Genomic DNA, 18,346 nt, shown 5'->3' on the forward strand with positions numbered 1-18,346 from the left:
CGTTGGGTTAGAAACTGGCTGGGTAGCTGGGCCTGAAGAGTCATGGTGAATGGAGTTAAATCCTGTTGGAGGCCAGTCACTAGTGGAATCCCCCAGGGCTCAGTACTAGGGCCAGTTCTCTTTAATATCTTTATCGATGATCTGGATGAGGGGATCGAGTGCACCCTCAGTAAGTTTGCAGACAACATCAAGTTAGGTGCGTGTGTCGATCTGCTCGAGGGTAGGAAGGCTATGCAGGAGGATCTGGATAGGCTGGACCGATGGGCTGAGGCCAACTGTATGAAGTTCAAGAAGGCCAAGTGCCGGGTCCTGCAGCTGGGGCACAACAACCCCAAGCAGTGCTACAGGCTGAGAGATGAGTGGTTAGAAAGCTGCCTGGCAGAGAAGGACCTGGGAGTATTGGTTGATAGTCGGCTGAATATGAGCCAGCAGTGTGCTCAGGTGGCCAAGAAGGCCAACAGCATCCTGGCTTGCATAGGAAAGAGTGTGGCCAGCAGGTCTAGGGAAGTGATTGTCCCCCTGTACTCGGCTCAGGTGAGGCCGCACCTGGAGTAGTGTGTTCAGTTTCGGGCCCCTCGCTACAAGAAGGACATGGAGGTGCTCGAGCGAGTCCAGAGAAGGGCAACGAAGCTCGTGAGGAGTCTGGAGAACAAGTCTTACGAGGAGCAGCTGAGGGAGCTACGATTGTTCAGTCTGGAAAAGAGAAGGCTCAGGGGCGACCTTATCACACTCTATAGATACCTTAAAGGAGGTTGTAGCGAGGCTGTTCTCCCATGTGCCTGGTGACAGGATGAGGTGGAATGGGCTAAAGTTGCGCCAGGGGAGGTTTAGGTTGGATATTAGGAAGAACTTCTTTACTGAAAGGGTTGTGAGGCATTGGAATAGGCTGCCCAGGGAAGTGGTTGAGTCGCCATCCCTGGAGGTCTTTAAAAGACGTTTAGATTTAGAGCTTAGTGATACAGTTTAGTGGAGGACTTGTTAGTGTCAGGTCAGAGGTTGGACTAGGTGATCTTGGAGGTCTCTTCCAACCTAGATGATTCTGTGACATCTCTCACTAGACCAGGTTGCTAAAAGCCCCATCCAACCTTGCCTTGAACACTTCCAGGAATGGGTCATCCACAGCTTCTCTGGGCAAATCAGCCATAACCAACATTGAGTAGGACAGAGCACATCAACAGTAATTGTAGAAGTTAAGAGTTCCAACAGCTACATTTTAAATCTGCACTTCTGTTCCTAATAACAATTAGAGTTCTAGGTCTTAGCTATTTTTATGAGACTTGTGGCAAGTGAGAAAGTGGCTTCTTAAGCTTTTCTGTACTTGCATCCTATAATTAATTCAAATTTGCATGTGCATCTATTTTTTTCATTTCTTATACAAAGATAAATAGCATTGTCAAATCTTCTATATATGTAGATCCATGTTTTCACGACTACAGAAACTTTACCCTAGCTAGAGTTATAATCCAACTTTATAGCAGAAATATTAATACGAATTCTGTTATATTTCAAACATGAGTATCCAACAACATAGTAACTACTGAAGTGCTAATCTAAGCTCTTCCTCGCTGCATAGGCTCACGCTGTGGCATAACCTGTGAGGAGACGGCTTATGGATCTAGCACCAAATATCAAATCGTTCCTGATTATGATTCCTTCCTGGAATCAGAAGCTTATTTGACAGGACAGCTGATGTAAGCTTGTATCTGCTTGCCTGAGGAAACCTAGGCAACACCATACAGTACACCATATATGCATATTTCTATTTTTATTTAATTATTTGGGGCATTTTGCTGTACCTTGATCATACAGTTTACTTGTAACTGTTTTTTTTTTTTAAACCTCTTTTTGTGACAGATAAAGAATTCATCATCCCTTTTATCTGTAACATATTAGTTAGCCCATTGTTCAGATGAGAGCCTGCCATATTTATGGCAAATGTAACGTCCAGTTAAAGTTGTAATATATTGGAGCACTACAGAACTTGTTCCTGCATAACATTATTTGAAATCTATAGCTACATTGCTACTATAATAAAACAGGGCCTTAAAGCAATGGCATCTCTTTACTGTACCCAAGCATCTATACATTTCTCTGCAGAGATCCATCTATAGAAACTGGATTGATAGTGTTTTGGATTCTTTTTTCTTTTTCCCCATCACAGTGCTTTAGATCTACAGGTATTTAAAAAACAAGCAAACCACCACAAACACTACCCCCTAACAATGTATCATACACTGCAGAAATGCAAGAGTGAAAAAAAAAAACAAACCACCATCTTCTGTAATAGCAAGTTTGCTCAATAATTGCTCTTTTCAGGACAAAACTAAACTGACTCCTGCTCTCCCAGTGTAATATATCTCAGAAACTTTGGCTATTGAAGTGGAAGAGGTATTTCTAGAGGACCCAGTAAGTTTATATAGTTTAATGGTCTTGTTGGCTAGTTTGACCATGAATTTAAGCAGACCTTGATAAAATACAAAGAAAGAAAATCACTATCCAAGAGAAGAAACCTACAGTTGGATATTGCTCATTTACAGTCATCTGAGAAGAGTAAAATTAATCTCTGATGTACAAATTGGTTCAGACAACTTGCTATGTAGCAAACTTTTAGACAGGACAGTTGTTTATGGTTTTTTTGTTTGTTTGGGCTTAAGCATTCTTTTTTCCTTGATATCCACCTTTCATCTCAATGAAAAGCAGACCCTGCAAGCAGGAAGAAAACTAAATGAGGTAACACTTTGTATGTGTATAAAGATCAAGTGAAGGGAAGCATCTACTATTTTATTTCTCTCCTACAGCACGTTAACCTCTGTTAAGCACAGAGTTCACTGCATTTGAATATCTACCTGGTGATTATAACTGGGTACTGCTGTGAGTACACCTGCCAGCAGAACCGTTACAGACATCGGGAAAGAATATAGATATGGGGGAAAAATGGGGACTTTTAATACAGACAAAGTTCAACAGAGCTGGAATCCCTGTGCCTGCCAGCACGTGCCTCTTGCTAATCTGCTGGCAGGGACTGTAGTCACAGATATTCTCAAGTATCACAAACACCTAAGTGAGGTCTATCTTTCTCCTGTACACTGAAGCCATCCTTAACTGCCCTGGGTCAACCATTTTCATCCACCTTCAGACACTCTCTTCTGTGCTTTGCAGTTTTATAATCTCCTTATTCATTTGGACCTGATCTATATCTATCTGAAAAGAAATCTAAGAAAGACAGCCAAAGAGCAAATTGGCTATAGTTTGCTGCCACCCTGAGTTAAAAATAAATACTATCAATAAGAAAAAAAAAAAAGGACAGGCTTCATTGTAGTGGATGACAGGCATATATTTTAAAGTTGAGGCTGCCAGGGCTTATAAGAGTTGCGAGAGATCCAAATTTCTAGGAAAGGTTGTAAAAATACATCTTGGTGCCTTCAGTGAGTGTGATTTCAAAGTGTGCAGCACTTAGGTTCTAAAGCTCAAGCCCTCCTGAAACGAACAATCATATCCAAATGCAACTTCAGTGTTTTAGCTAACTGAAAAGATAGAGAGGGATTCACGTCTTATCAAGGAGAAAACTTGAACAGGAAAATAACAATTTTGTCATTAACATTTTTGCACAGTGCACCAAGTTCAAAATGTTAAAAGAAAAATTGTGTCTACAGTTTTGTTGTATTTAAGAAACAAAACAGAATAAATTATTTTCATAAGGCATGGAATTCTCAAAGTACACCTTGCATATGGTTTATGCAAAACAAATTCTACGTTTTGAATATACTTCCCTTTCAAGCTTACAAAATTTGCCTAAAGCACTGAATAAACTCTTATAAATAGGTGATGATGAAAGCACTCACACAGGGAAACAACATGTAGGTTTGGTTGCCCTCCTTCCTCCCCACCCCCCTCCACAATCGCATTTTTCAAAAAAGAATGTATGGCTGCAAGCATGAAATTGCACACTCTTATTGTACACACAACAACCTTGAAATAAGGTAAAGATTATTTTAGCATAGCTTATAAAGTAGAATTTGTAAAAGACTAGGTCTTTGCTTAATGCTAAGGGCTGACTTTATGAAGTCAGATGTTGGCCTCAAGAGAAACAACTCTGAGTTTTTGAAAATTCTACAAGTCTAGTGTACTAGAGATCTAAGGAATGAAAAATACTAGCTGATCTGAGCAAAGCCACAGTAGATTATTTCAAGCCTTTCCAGTTCCTGAGTAGTGGTCCTTTTTATTTTCTAATCCTTCTGTTTTCAATAGTACACATTGTGTCCTTTGCTTTCAATAGCAGTCATTTGTCAAGTGTCCATGTACATGCCAGCTTCAGCTAAGTTTTTCGTGTATGATTTTGCCTGCCTTATCTGAATATTGTCCTTTCCGAGGCATTTGTTATGAATCAGAACCATTCCCATATTCTTACATTTTCTTCCAGCATGAACTACGACTGTGGATTCACAAATTCTCAGGAGTTTGCGTGTCATGCTGTATACGCATAAGTGAACCAATTTTGCTGAAAAATGACCTGGCAAAAATTAGTTCTTTTTATGTGAACTCAGATTCACTGTGAGGCCACACAAAGAGTTATGTTGGCACAGCTTCAAAGTGGCATGCCATGCTGTGGGAACAGAGCAGTGAAGGGCCAGAAGTATTTGAAACTAGCATCAAGCTCCCCCCAGCCCTTTATACAATGTGCTATATAAGGACAGCCAATCGCTTCATTTTAAATCGAGCAGTATTGATGTGTGTTTTCTCTAGTCTATTCCATCTGCTCCTTCCATTATTTACTTCCCTGATGTCTTCATTTCCCTTTTATTGCCTCTCCACCCTCTCTGGTTTTCTCCCCAGATAAATCCACTTCTATGAAATTTACTGGCAGACATCCATATGCAAATTTCTGCAAACTCACTAAAAGTACATTATTCAAATAGCCTCTGGTGCTCTTTACCATGTTAAGCAGATGGAGACAGAAACAAAAAGACAAAGTACCTATATTTGCATTAGCATTTTGCACATTCATTTGTTAAAGGCTTGGTGCTAACCCCGTCCAAACCACAAGTCACACTCCTAGAAACTAATGGGAAGACTCCTGCAAATACTTGATTTTCCTCACATCCTTATGCCTTGGCAGTTACAGGAAGAATCAGGCTTGAGAGACATACTCTAGCACATGTTAAAACAAAACCTGTGCTGGTTCAGTAATCAGGCTGTCTTCCCACACATCTTTGTATCGCTTGATTTTTAAATATTTTTTTCCTCCTCTGACATTTTGTTCAGATTATTGACTACGTACATGTTCAGTAAAGACAAGTTACTTCAGATAACATTCTTTAAACAGCTGCCTCACTTAGAAACAAAACTAACACTGTTTTTGAAAGCTTCTAGTGGGGTAGTTCACATAAATGTATCTGAAAACCTAACCCAAACTTGTATTTTATTAGGTCACTTCTGTGCTTCACTTCTTCACCTCATTTTGTTTCAATTTTCTTGTTTCTGTTAATATTTACTCTGGCCTAACCCTGTGTCTGCACACTCATAAAATCTATGGTTAGTGAACATATTCCCAAAGTTGCTGTCAACCCCCAGTATAGGCTCTGTATCTGTGTCCTAATTAAATTATAGACAAACCTTTCTGTAAGTTATTTTCTGTGTACTTGTTGCATCCCTCCAGCTTTCACCTCTGGCACTTAACTGCTTTTCTTAGCCCTCCTGTCCAACAGCGAGAGAAGAGTCCTACACTACAATTATAATTGCACTTGCTATAAGTCAAATTTCTTTCGCTTCCTTTTTCTATTTATGTAATTCTCAAAAAATTATTTGATACAGACTTGATAAAGCCCACAGGACAGCTGGTTACAATTTTTAATGGTACATTTCAGAGTCACAGGATGGCTGTGGTTGGATGGGACCTCTGGAGGTCATCTGGTCCAATTCACCTGCACAAGCAGGGCCATCCCTAGGCCTTCATGATTTGGCAATTCCTTGGCAATCGTAGTAGATGATCCTAGTTTGTATGCTGTGACGCAGAAACATTTCTTGCATTGTTTCCAGAATTTGAATGTGCTAATTCCTGACAAACATTTTCCAAAGCTGCAATGTAAATGTAAGCTAGATAATGTGTAAAATTGCATATACACACATATACATCAGTCTCTCCCATATGTATGCATTTATTTTCCCTAAGGAAAGTCTCTATAAAGGTCTCACATGTTATGTATTTATATTTCCACAGCCATGATCAGATTTTTTTTTCCTCCCGGCTTCTAATCAGTCTTGTCTTACATCCCCCTTCTCCATTACATTTACCCTTGATTGAAATACTATTCTTGTTTCTTCACACTTAAACATACACACCAATTAGATTCTACCAATTCATCTTCAGAGCACATGCTGAAAGACTTCCTTGAATATGAATTTTGCATTCTTTGCTCTTCACTTCTCTGGTTTTCTTTATTCTGTTCCCCTGCTCCTTTGTTCTGCATATTTATTATGTTTCAGTTCAAGACAGGAGTAGAAAATATGGCTATCACTGGAAGCAAATAATTGAATTACTCTTTTGCTGGCACTGACCCAGTAAACTCACTGGTGCAATCTTTCCTTGAGTGAGTGCTTGCGCTACAGTCAATAGGAACATTTCCATTATTAAAGTTACATAAGCATATATGCATCTCAATGATCAGAGCCACAAACACATGCAGCTCTTAGGGTTGCAATGACACGCAGGTTAAGGTCACGTTCTTTGGGTCACAACATACAGAACCCATCACAGTCAAGGACCGTGGCCTGACTGCTTTACCAGCTCCCTAACCACTGGTATAAGGGTTTTCATACTTTCCAGGGAAATCTTTCTCTGAACACTGTTATTTTATCCCCAGACAGCCATGTTACCATTATTACCTTGAGCCCATTACTTTCTATACTAGCTATAAGTACTAAGACCACATCTTTCCTACCATCTTTTTGTCCTGACAAGCTGTTACGCTCCCTTTATCCCTCCCCTTCTATACTTTTGGTTATGCAACTCTAATTTGTTCAATTTTATTTTATTTTTTTTTAAGTGAAGTCCCTATTCATTCTTGTTGCTCCTGCTCAAACCTTCTCCAGCTTCTCTGTAACTCTTCTCAAGCCTGGCACTCCAAACCAAACAACAATACAGCTGAAGCTGTTCTGATGGACAGTTGAGTGACTTCAGATTTCTCACAGGCTCTCCTGCTGATATCGCCATACATGGTATTTCTCTCTTGCAAGAACACCGTGGCATTTCTCACTTTTGCTTGTCTTGCCTGACACATTTAGGTCCTTTCCTATAGGACTGAAGTTTAGCCAACTGTATCCCATCATGCACATGGGAAGCTGAACATTCCTGCTCACATAAAGTTCATTGTATTTGTCTCTGTTGCAGTTTCCCCCTCATTCCTCACTTGCATTGTTACTGTGAGCCCTCTCTTTTTCTCATCAATAGTTAAAATTCACTTTTCTTTGGGATTGCTAGCTTATCCTGCACTGATGAACTGCACAGGTAATTGGCACAGTTTTTTGTTCCACAAAAACTTCCTCTAAAATGCATAAACAAAAAAAAAAGGATTTGCTCCATCTGCCACTGAAGCTAAGAGGGGGCTTTGTGGCTGAGCAGCAGTACTGGCCCAGCTGCATTACTATATTTAATCATTTCACCTGCATATTCAGATGTACTCCTTGAGTAGGTGGGGGAGTCAAATAGTGATTTAGTCAGGGTGTGCCCCAATCTGCTGATCCGCATACTGGTATGAAGGAGAATTCTTACTACTGTTAAGTCTGAGAGCTAACGAATACCGTACGCCTACTCTCTTAATCCAACGATTACATTTGAAGACAACAATTGAGGTCAAGCCATCCATTCACTGGGCTCATGTTCACAAGATGTGTTTGGAAGGCTCCAGTTTGGCCTCTGTTCCCATCACGGACACAGCCCAACTCCCTAGTTAACATCTATAAGCATAGCAAAGGAAGGATGATAAGGACCCACAATCTCGTCATCCATCTGGGGACGAGTGATCTGTCCTGTTGTTACCACACATGGAGTAACAGCTGCACATTCACCGTGGGCTAAGTAGTAGTGACAGTGGTTGCAAAGATCCTCCAGAAGACTGGAGGTAAGTGGGAATGAAGCAGCAGTGAAAAGGAGACGAGGGGAGAGAAGGCATGACAGAGGAAGAGTAGGGAAGCAAAGATAGGAGGGAGAACAGTCCAAAATGGGATGTACGTAGGAAGAATCTCCATAAGTATCCCTCTTATAGAGATTCCCTGCAACCATAACAATTACCCCCTTGAAGTTGTACCTGCCAATTTCCTACATCCCAGAAATCTAGAATGTCCAAATAAAAAGTTAGGACTGCCTAAAATGGAGGGCTAAGAGCATTAGGACACACAAACTCCACTGTTACAAGCACTCATTGTACACTGGTACAATTCTAACACCTCCCATTTATGAGGTTAAAGAAATAATGATTCATGAGACTGGCTGACACCTGGAATGATTTAATCAGGCCATCCTCAGTGTACATGACATTGACTCACATTTCCAGCTGTAGGTGGAACTGGCAATTGTCTTTTCCTCATAATTGTCTTAACTTGCTTTGCTAGTTAGAAATAGTTTTCTAGGTTATATTTCAAATCCGGTAATCATTAGAGGTACGTTCTTTCCATAGATGTTTTGTATTTATAGTCAACGGGAACATCTAGGACAGAATTTGACCTACAAAATTAATACCTAGCTGCAGCCTAGATAGAAAATCTGTACTTAAGTCTGAACTAGAACTAAAGTAACATTGCTCGATGTATACATGTGCACACAAAGCATATTTAAAATATGAATGCACAGATTGGAGTGGGTGAGATTTTTGTGGCATTTTTTTCACAACTTAACTATCTCCGGTTGCGTGCCTTTAAGTGAGTGGCATTCTCACAGATAATGGAGGGCAAAACAATTTAAAAGTTAGGATAAAAACATCAATTGTAATTTTCTAAGAAAAAAGATCAACAGAAAATAATATGTGGTATGGGAAAAAATGCTGAAGTACTGCTCATCCCCCATTGATTCTTCACCCAGCTGAGCTTATAATCTTTGTCTCTTCTTTGCTTCCTTCCCTACCTTTCCTCTCATTCAAAAGTACTTGGACTATGCTCCTGTTTCTGGACATCTGTCTATTCTTTCCCAAGGCATGGGCTTATACCAGACCCTTACAATTAACGCTCAGTAATGTTACAGTGATGCAAGCTGACCATAGCTAAGCTGACTTCACTGGAACATCATGACTTTGACCAGAAAGATTTGACCCAATTGCTGTGACCTGACACAACTGCAATCTAATACAGCTTCAAGTCTCAAAGCAATAGCCCTTGAAACCACTACAGAGACTTATGTGAAAGCCAAAACCAAGCAGAATAAGACAGAATTAAACCCAGGAGAAAGGCACTCCAAAAAACCTGTAATTATATTACATAGTTTGTTGTCTAATAAGCAAAAGGGAACTAACCGTGTATTGACAATGGGCAAGATGTCTGCTTGCTTAACAGTCAGCTCTGTCATTTCCTCTTGGATTATGTCCTCTTCTGAATATATATATATATATATATATTTTTTCAAATATTAGGGACAGAATGAAATCTCTGTGCTGACTGATCAGCATATAGTGAAGCTCCCCTGCAGTGCAAAGTGAGGGGTGAGCAGTACTGAACAAACCCATGCCGTGTTCTATGATTCTGCCGGTAACAGTGAGGGATTACACTGCAGTAGCTGAAACAACTGTAGAGTAAGTGAACTTTTACTATGGGTCAGCCTTTATGCTCAAGAACCAAGCTGCAAATCTTACGCAGCATTTTTTATTTCCTGGTGATTTTGCAATATTCAATGTAAGGAACTTTTTTTTTTTATTCTCCCACTAGCACAGTATCTATAGAATAGCCTTTAAAAATCTTCCCCACAACTTTAAACACCAAAGCAAAATTTCCTTGCTCCATAAGCACCATTGGGTGGAACATTTACACCTGTATGTTACTACAATCATACTGCAAGTCTCAGCAAGTCTCTACCTCACTTTTCAGTCTTTATTATAAAGGCTTATGAACAAAGCTTCTGCATCTTATCTATTTTTTGTCTCTTTCACTGTTGTTTACTACCATCCAGAGCCGGACTTGTTGCTAAACTAAAAACCAAATGATATGCTGTTTCTGGCAAAATTAATTATCCAAATACAAGAAGATTCCTTATGAGGCTCAGTAATTCTATGCTTTGTTCCAAAAGAGAAATCATGGATAACCACATTGTCAAATTTTGTAAATTAGAATCTTGTACTAGACTTAAAATTAACAACTTGGGGTCTAACCAAGAGGCCAAATTAACGGTCAGATTGCTTTGTAAATCTGTTCTGAGTTCATTGCCTGGGTGCAGTTACAGATATGTGCATGCTATCTAGGACAGCGATGAATAGTGACTAAATGTACCCCATGAATTCAGTCCTGAATACTCGTTTCTAATCAAACCCTTTGTTCTGTCAGCAAGTTCCAGGAAGTGATTTCTGTACTTCAGAATTGCTAAAAATGTCTTGTTATGACTCTGTATTAACTATTTTTTTCCCCAGAGTACTGTCTTCTATGATCTTTGGAGATAAAGCTGCATCTCCAGTGACCAAGTAGACTTAAAAAAAAAAAAGGTGGACTTTGTTGTGACTACCACTACCGATAACCTGAAAGGTCTTCTAGGTAAGACTCTTACCCAGAAAAGTCCGATATTCTGGTTTTCAGAACAAACACTTCCTTCTCTCAAAAAGCAACTAGCGTGCTGTCAGGGAGAAGAATGAGAGCGATATCTTTAAAGCAGGGATCTATGTCCAAAAATTGAGGGGTGGGGAGGGGAAGATGTGGTTTATAATTGAAAAGGAAAAACTGAAATCATGAGGGGGTCCATAACCACTTTTCAGGGGAAGATCTGAGAAAAGGGCAACTCCAAACAACTTTTTCATGGAAAACAGAAAAGAATACAGAGACTGCAGTAGTGAGGCAGCCCTGATACAGGCTTCCCAGACTTGTCAGGCCAAGGGAACAGCTGGAGGGCTTGCTCCCTCTGCTGGAGCATCCTAACAGACACACAAGAGATTTGCTAGCTTGACCTACTTTTAAAGTCGACAGCAAGTCTCTTTGACCAGGAAATAAAGATTTTATGAATACGGTCTCATTAATGCAGGATTGATTACCATTTCTGACTTACTATCACAAGGATTTTTTTTTAAACATAATGTACTGAATAAGTAGGTGAAGACAAAGGGCAGGGGGAGAGAGCTATTTCATTGCTTTTGTTTTTGAAAAGAAACAAGGCAGACAGGTTGAAACCGGTATTTTTCAAATCATAATATATCAGTCCAGTCAAACTGGACTTTGGGGGGAAATTTAGGGAAAGCAAGAGGACTTCTTCCAGTATCATGTAATGCAGAAGAACAACTGCTGTCATATGACCTTTGCTCTAGGATGGATTACTTGCTATCATTCCTGTAGCCACATATAGACAAAGCCACATCCCTTTCTGAACTGCATGCTGTTAAGTACAGTCTGATCTTAGATACTTTGGCTTATGAATAAATATCCTATCCCTAGAGCAGATAGACAGCAAAACTCTCCTTGGTAACCTTCAGGTGAATACAATGCCATCGCTTAGTTATTTAGTGTTCATGTTGGATAATATCAGTCTAGTAGCATGATACATAACATCAACAAACTGTGACTCAGACACTCACTGACACAGCTCAACCATTGCTTGCAATAGTTTGTGGCCAAGGCACCTCTTTTTCTCTTGCAGAATTTGTAGAAGGTTTACTTTTGGACTCCAAGACATCACACGTGACTTTGGACAAATTGTGGGATTTTGTACCTTGTAACTCAGCTTTCTACATGCTGAGACTCAAGATGTCTTACTCCTCCATGCCTCTTTACAACTTAAGTTACAAAGCTTTGGTATGGAATCTGCCTCCTCCTGTACATACATCCAACACAATTGCCTCCAATTTAAGCATAATACTAAAATAGTAAAATAGTTAACTACTCAACGAGATATGAGTTTGTGGATTTTGTGGCCTCTTCAGTTTAATCAACTTCTTTTCCAGTTCTCCAATCATTTCAGTGAACAACCTGGTGATCAACTTAGAAATTCAATGGAGGAAATTGAAACCAAGCTCTGCAGCAGCGACAAAGAGGAAGCTTTCAAAAGAGAACTGCCATATTGCATAGGAGAAATCGACTTCACAGCTTCTGGAAAGAAACGTGGAAAGGTACAGTATGGAAGACTTTTAACCCTTTTACACTGTTGCTGTTGTTCAGCTGTTACTTGCTTAGCATTGAAGGTAGAGATTGTAACAGTGAGGATCAATATACCACAGGGCTAGACACCACGCTGAAATCAAAGAAGGGACCATACCTTCATGAATACTAGTGTAATTTAAAATGAGACCTATTAACAAAGAGAACTCAATCCCTTGACTCGCACAGACCTGCTACAGGTACAGTTGCTCACACCTTTTCCCTTTAAAAAAAATAAAATCTCGTGCCCAGCTTCCTTCATTTTGCATCATTTCCCTGTTTTAACCACTTTCTGCCAAGTAATCAATCACTATGGATTTCAGCTTTTAAAACATACTGTTGAGGTATTTTAAGGCTCTCAAATTTCTCTCCTCCTGTTCCGCTAATATATGTAGAACAGGAAGAAGCAATAGATAGCAAGAGGTAGCACAATAAGAATCTAAAAGATCACAGCAAGAAATGGGCTGCCTACATGAAGTCAGGCAAATACTTCAGCTAGTGCAGAAACAAGTAATGCCTAAAGAGATTTCTTGGCTTTGCTAAACTGCTGAGGAACTGAGGGCAGTTAAAGAAGAGCAGCAACATTAAAGGAGAGAATGTTATATCAGTCTTTAAAGCAGAACCCATGGAACTGACCTGATTAATGAGATGACAATTTTACAGAAGCCTGCTAAATTAATCCTGGTACTTAGTTTACTTAGTTCTCCTGTCAGGTCTCGCTCACATAATTTGTTCCCAAATAATCAAGGAGTACTGATAAACATTTAATTTTTGATACATTTACCTTTGCATTCACCATGAAAAATACTGTATCCTACTGTGCTATTATTATTATTTTTTGTTTATTGAAGTTTATTAAGGTCCCGTGTACTATTCATCCTGGAATTATATTCGAAGTTATGCTCAACAAATGGAAGCTACCTGCTCCCAATTTGGTCGTCTCTTTAGTAGGAGAAGAAGAAAATTTCCAGATGAAGCCTTGGCTACGGGACACCTTAAAAAAAGGACTCATAAAAGCAGCTCAAAGCACAGGTTAGTGCTTTAGGCATTAAAGGAGAAATTTATATTCCTATATTCTCACACCTAATGATCTTTTAGCATCAACGGTCCCATTTGCATGATTGTTTTAGATGTTCAAGGCTTTACTGAATGCAGCCTACAACTTGCATTTAAATAGCTTTTATTTATATATGTTATTATAATAAGTTATTGTATTACAGATAGCAAAAATAAGCTATTTCAAACCAAATTACTCCAGGCAATCATTCCTTAAGTGTAAAATTACCTGAGGTTATTCTCTCAAAGATGACAATAGAAAGATTGAAGAGAGAGGACCAAATATGTTGTCCAACTTTTAAGTTGTAACAAAACAACTCTTAACATAGCTTAATTTGGTCAAAAATAATTCTTGTTCTCTCCATTCTTACTTTTGAGTTACCAGTCAAAGTCCTGTTGCAATTGTTTATATTTTTTGAAGATTTGTTTTCTGCAAATGTAAGAGTTTAACAGACTTTGTTAGTGAAACAAAAGACTTAAAATTTAGACTCAAGTTTAAACAAAAGGGCCTTCCTAATGCTTAACACAAATGTCTAACACAGCAGAAAATAAGTCAGCTCACCTTCTCCCTGGCTGTTCACATAAATTACAAGAGTAGGGAAATGCATTTAAAAACAAAACTAAACAAAAATGAAAATCTGAAGAGAAGTGGCTAATATTTATGATGATATATTTTCTCGTATCTTTGTGAAAACAGCTGCAAAATGAAGTGAAAATATCTGTAAGCATTTCACAGCAAGCTCGTGGTGTAGCTTCACTGGTTCAGATAAGATTTTAACAGTTTTGCTTTTTGTAATGAAATAACCAAGCATCAAAACTTTTAAAATAGTTTGGTACTGGACAATTTTTTTGTTTGTTTGGTTTTTTTTTTTTTTTTTTTTTTTTTTTTTTAAATCTCCAACTGCCTTCCATACTTAAGACTGGACAACTTTAAGATCTCCAGGTCTTTTATGATACATTTTAAAAAATGCTTGATTAGCTGTTTAATTAGGGGTCTCCAAATTGTTTCTTATCATAATAATACTGTCCTAAATCCTACTCTCATGAAAAAAAATCACTCTCCAACACATGAAAATAAGAGGAAGAAAAAGACCTGATTAGGCAGGATATGCCCAACCTCTTTTGCTACCAGAAGAGCCAAGCAACTGCACAGTTACCTCTCCCTATCTGATCCTCATTTCAAGCCAACAACTTCCTCCTCTCCATCCCTTTGCCCCTTCCTCATGCAGACCTGCCTCGTGTAGTGATGTTGCTGATCATATTTAGACAGTAAGTGACTCCAGTCTGGAAGCAGCACTCTAGATGAGCATATTTACATTAGAGTAAAGATGGCAGGATATGTAAAGCACATTTGCTTGGGCACATAATTTTCTATTTTCCTTGTTAAAGCCTTACATTCTGTGTATGTCTTAATTCTAAAATTTACAGTCTATCAAAATCTGTCTGCAGCTTATCCGATTATCTAAACAAACCTTAAATCTAGTACTTCACACGATGTTATTTGACACACAAACTTGTTCAATTACAAAGAAATTGTCTAACAATTAAAATAATTTCAGATGCCTGGATTTTTACCAGTGCTTTACGTGTTGGAATAACAAGGCATTTAGTGCAAGCAGTCCGAGATCATGCACTGGCTAGTGCTTCATCCAAAGTAAGAGTGATTGCCATAGGAATAACTTCCCTCGGAAAAATTCAGCACAGAGAAATTCTGGAGAACGCAAAGGTATTTTTCCCTTTATTCTACTTGTGAGACAGGATTGTTCAGAAGTGAGCTTCACGTTTACAAAGTTTGGAAGTAGTAGGCAGCAAAACATCGAGCTGTCTTAAAAACAAAAGTGGGGTTCAAAGGGTGTTTTAGGGAAAGACATTAGCAAAGAGCAGGAAGAATCGTTAGACCCCACTGATTCCATGCCCTGTGCATTAAACTTGGCAGCAAATCTGCAAATATCCAGCAGGTGGCAGTATTGGACATTCGCTCAGTAGCTGGTAAAAGGGTGAACCTGAGGAACAACACACATCATAGGATGCCTTTAAAAGCTTTTTTTCTCCTTGTTCATCTACCGCAGAATTCCAAGCTATTTCAGAAATACTGTAAAAACTGTATATCCTAGTATGAAACCGAGCCGTAATTATTTGCAGTTCTCCTGAACAGTCACTGAACTGGCGTCTAATACACAAAACCTTCTCTACATGCCAGGCCAAAAGTGCTAGCCATACAAGATTTTGTTTAGTTGGTGAGAGTTCTGGAGACTTCACAATTCAGATCAAAGCAATTGAAGTTTGTGAGGAAAAAAAAAAAAAAGTACACACAAAACAACACTAAAACAAATACACACTAAAAAAAAAATCAAGAGTTGTTGCAAATGCCAAGTTGATGCTGAATTGACTTGGAGGTGGAAAATGGAATTAATGACATTCTTGTCACTGCACTGTCTGTCCTAAGCAGACTATTATAACAGTAAAATAGGTGTGTAGTGACAATGACAATTTCTGTGTTCAGTAAGGTCCTTATTTTACTTCCCTACAGAAGCTGAGAAGCAAGTAACAAACACAGCCCTTTGAACTTGCACCTAGTTCTTCTCTCAGATAAGCTGGCAAGTACCAGCTATCAGCAGGGAGACTGCCAGACTGTATTTGCATTTTATTGTCATTGGTTTTCTCTCTTTTCCATACCTTTTGCCAAGGACAGGTATCTATGTGCTCTGTCAGATGAGACTCTCCAGCTGGAAGACTTTAACCTATTTGTGTGGCTCAGAGGGAAGAATCTCATCAGGGAATTTTGTTTATGAAAGTTCCTTTGGCAAGAGCAAACTATTTGCTTCACCTCCCTCCAAGTCCAAGTGATCAAAACACACCTGGATCTTTCCCAAACAGTAGCTACAAAGCAAGTGCACCGTTCTTTTTATTGCATTAGATTTTCTCCCTCTTGACTAAAGCCCAAATTCTTTGTCAAAGAGTAGGTGGAGAGCGCTCTTGACCCTCTGACTTCTGGCACTGCTTCTACACAAGAACACTCTAGATCTTAGAAACTTTAGGACAAAAAAGAGCTATAGACAGGGATATTGATCTAAACACGGTTCTTCTTATAGTTGACACTAACACAAATAGCTTGTTGTATAAAATAGAGCTAAAAATTCACACTAGCGAGGTGAAAAACAAGCCTTGATATCAGTGGGTCCTTCCATCATTTGTGTTACTGGCATGCATTAAACAATTGCTTCCACATTTTCAGTGAATAAATAGGAAAATCCCTGAGAGGTTTTTTTCAGTTGATTGTTGTGTCTCGGGGTCCCAATCTAAGGCCAAATCTCTCTGGCAAGTAGGCTTAATGTTACACAGTAGCAGAACATAGGCACATCCTCCCTCTAAACAAAACGTGAAGGCAAGTAACTGCTTCAAGATAACTTTCCCTAACGAGACAGGAACAGGAGGGAGGCAAGAGAAACTTGTGGCACTAGCTGTAAAGGACATGCAAATTTACTGCTTTTTTTCCCCCCTGGAACAGCCTCTGACATTTCTACTCTTCCCAGAGCTGCTGAGAGGGAAAGAAGCCCTATATGTACCTGTGTTCTCTGTCACATTTTTAGAATGCAGCTTCCACATTAAGAATAACCATGAGACCTCACATAACCGTGTCAATTAAGCTGTGTTTAAATCAATATCGATATAGTCAGCAGGCTGACTTATCTACTGGTCTGAGCATGGTGAAAATGTTACTGAAATGAACAGGTTTGCCCTTGTTTGTGCCACCAGATTTTAGACCTCTGAGACATTAAGGCTTCATTCACAGTTATCTAGTCTCATGGCCCCAAACATTTGTACAAGCACTTTCAGCACCTCTGCACAAATGCCTGTTTTCTAGAGATGATTACGAATGTCAGTATATTTTGCAGAGCCTGAGAGGGGTACTTCAGGGACGTCAGCTTTCAGGCTATCATATCTAGCACCTTTCAGAAGGAACAAATACTCCTTTCTCCTTCCTTTTCATAGAGGCTATTCAAGTGTATGAAAAGTGGTGCTCTCTGTTATGGCACAGACAACATGAAAAATGGAGATGAAGTACATAGAAATGCAGACTGTGCTTTGCAGAAAATGCTCACATCTCTCCTATCTCTAGGATGAAAGCCTTGTACATTACCAATCAGATGATAACGTCCAAGGCCCACTGTATTCACTGGACCACAACCATTCCCATTTTATTTTGGTGGATCATGTAACACCAGAGGATCCAGACAGAACGACTGAACTACGACTCACCTTGGAAAAGCACATTTCAGAACAGCGCACTGGGTATGGTGGTAAGTAGACTATACAAACAGCCTATAGCTTGAATAATAGCAACATTACATGGATACATGTGGGTCCCTGGCCTTATCAAAGGCAACTCCAGTTCTCACTTTACCATCTACATAGATGGTAACAAGATCAAGTAAACACAGTTGTCATTGTGTAAGAGACAGAACTAAGCTGACTTAAGTTGAAAAAGCTGCTCTTTGAACCAAAAATCCTGACATTTATCGCATCTCCTTAAACATAGCTCAAAGCTGACCTTCAAAGCATCTCTCATATTGCCTCAAAACACAACAGATGGAAAATAAATCCTGGTTTAAGTGCCCTAGCCAGTGGCTCTAAGAGATGGATGTTCATTGTTGTATACTTTTATCCCCTCTCACACAGAGTCTTGAATTGCTCCCACTCTGGGAGAAAAGACTTGCCAAAGCATTTTGAAAAATTTTAAGCCATATTTGTTTCAGGATAAGATTTTATCCTGGGTAAACAGCATAGCATCTAACATCCCTCTAAACCAACGTGAGCTTTGTTTATAATGAGAACTGAGCATTGGGCAGGCCTCCTGTTGCAATTTGTGGAAATAATTCAGTTGTAGTCTTAATACAACTACTTTCACCTTTCCTTTGTTTCTGTAATACCTGCAGTGCTAGCACAGCTAAAACAGAGGAGAAAGAGCTCAATTATT

At 39.2% G+C, this 18,346-nt stretch overlaps 2 protein-coding genes across 4 annotated transcripts in view; one reads left to right on the top strand and one right to left on the bottom strand.

Annotated features, from left to right (window-relative positions):
* Positions 1–18,346, bottom strand: part of KCNQ1 (potassium voltage-gated channel subfamily Q member 1) — a 409,605-nt gene that overhangs the window by 356,555 nt on the left and 34,704 nt on the right. The window lies entirely within an intron of this gene.
* The window catches only part of TRPM5 (transient receptor potential cation channel subfamily M member 5), a 56,316-nt gene that overhangs the window by 2,234 nt on the left and 35,736 nt on the right, over positions 1–18,346 (top strand). For both annotated transcript variants that reach the window (XM_080595224.1, XM_080595225.1), the window contains exons 2-6: positions 10,605–10,725; positions 12,120–12,284; positions 13,164–13,344; positions 14,928–15,094; positions 17,489–17,669. In XM_080595224.1, coding sequence (XP_080451350.1) covers positions 12,168–12,284; positions 13,164–13,344; positions 14,928–15,094; positions 17,489–17,669 — 646 coding nt within the window. In that variant the 5' untranslated portion in view covers positions 10,605–10,725; positions 12,120–12,167. The remainder of the gene's footprint in view (positions 1–10,604; positions 10,726–12,119; positions 12,285–13,163; positions 13,345–14,927; positions 15,095–17,488; positions 17,670–18,346) is intronic.

Source organism: Anser brachyrhynchus, assembly GCF_964034855.1.
Source record: "Anser brachyrhynchus genome assembly, chromosome: 5".
In the NCBI taxonomy this organism is placed as follows: domain Eukaryota; kingdom Metazoa; phylum Chordata; class Aves; order Anseriformes; family Anatidae; genus Anser; species Anser brachyrhynchus.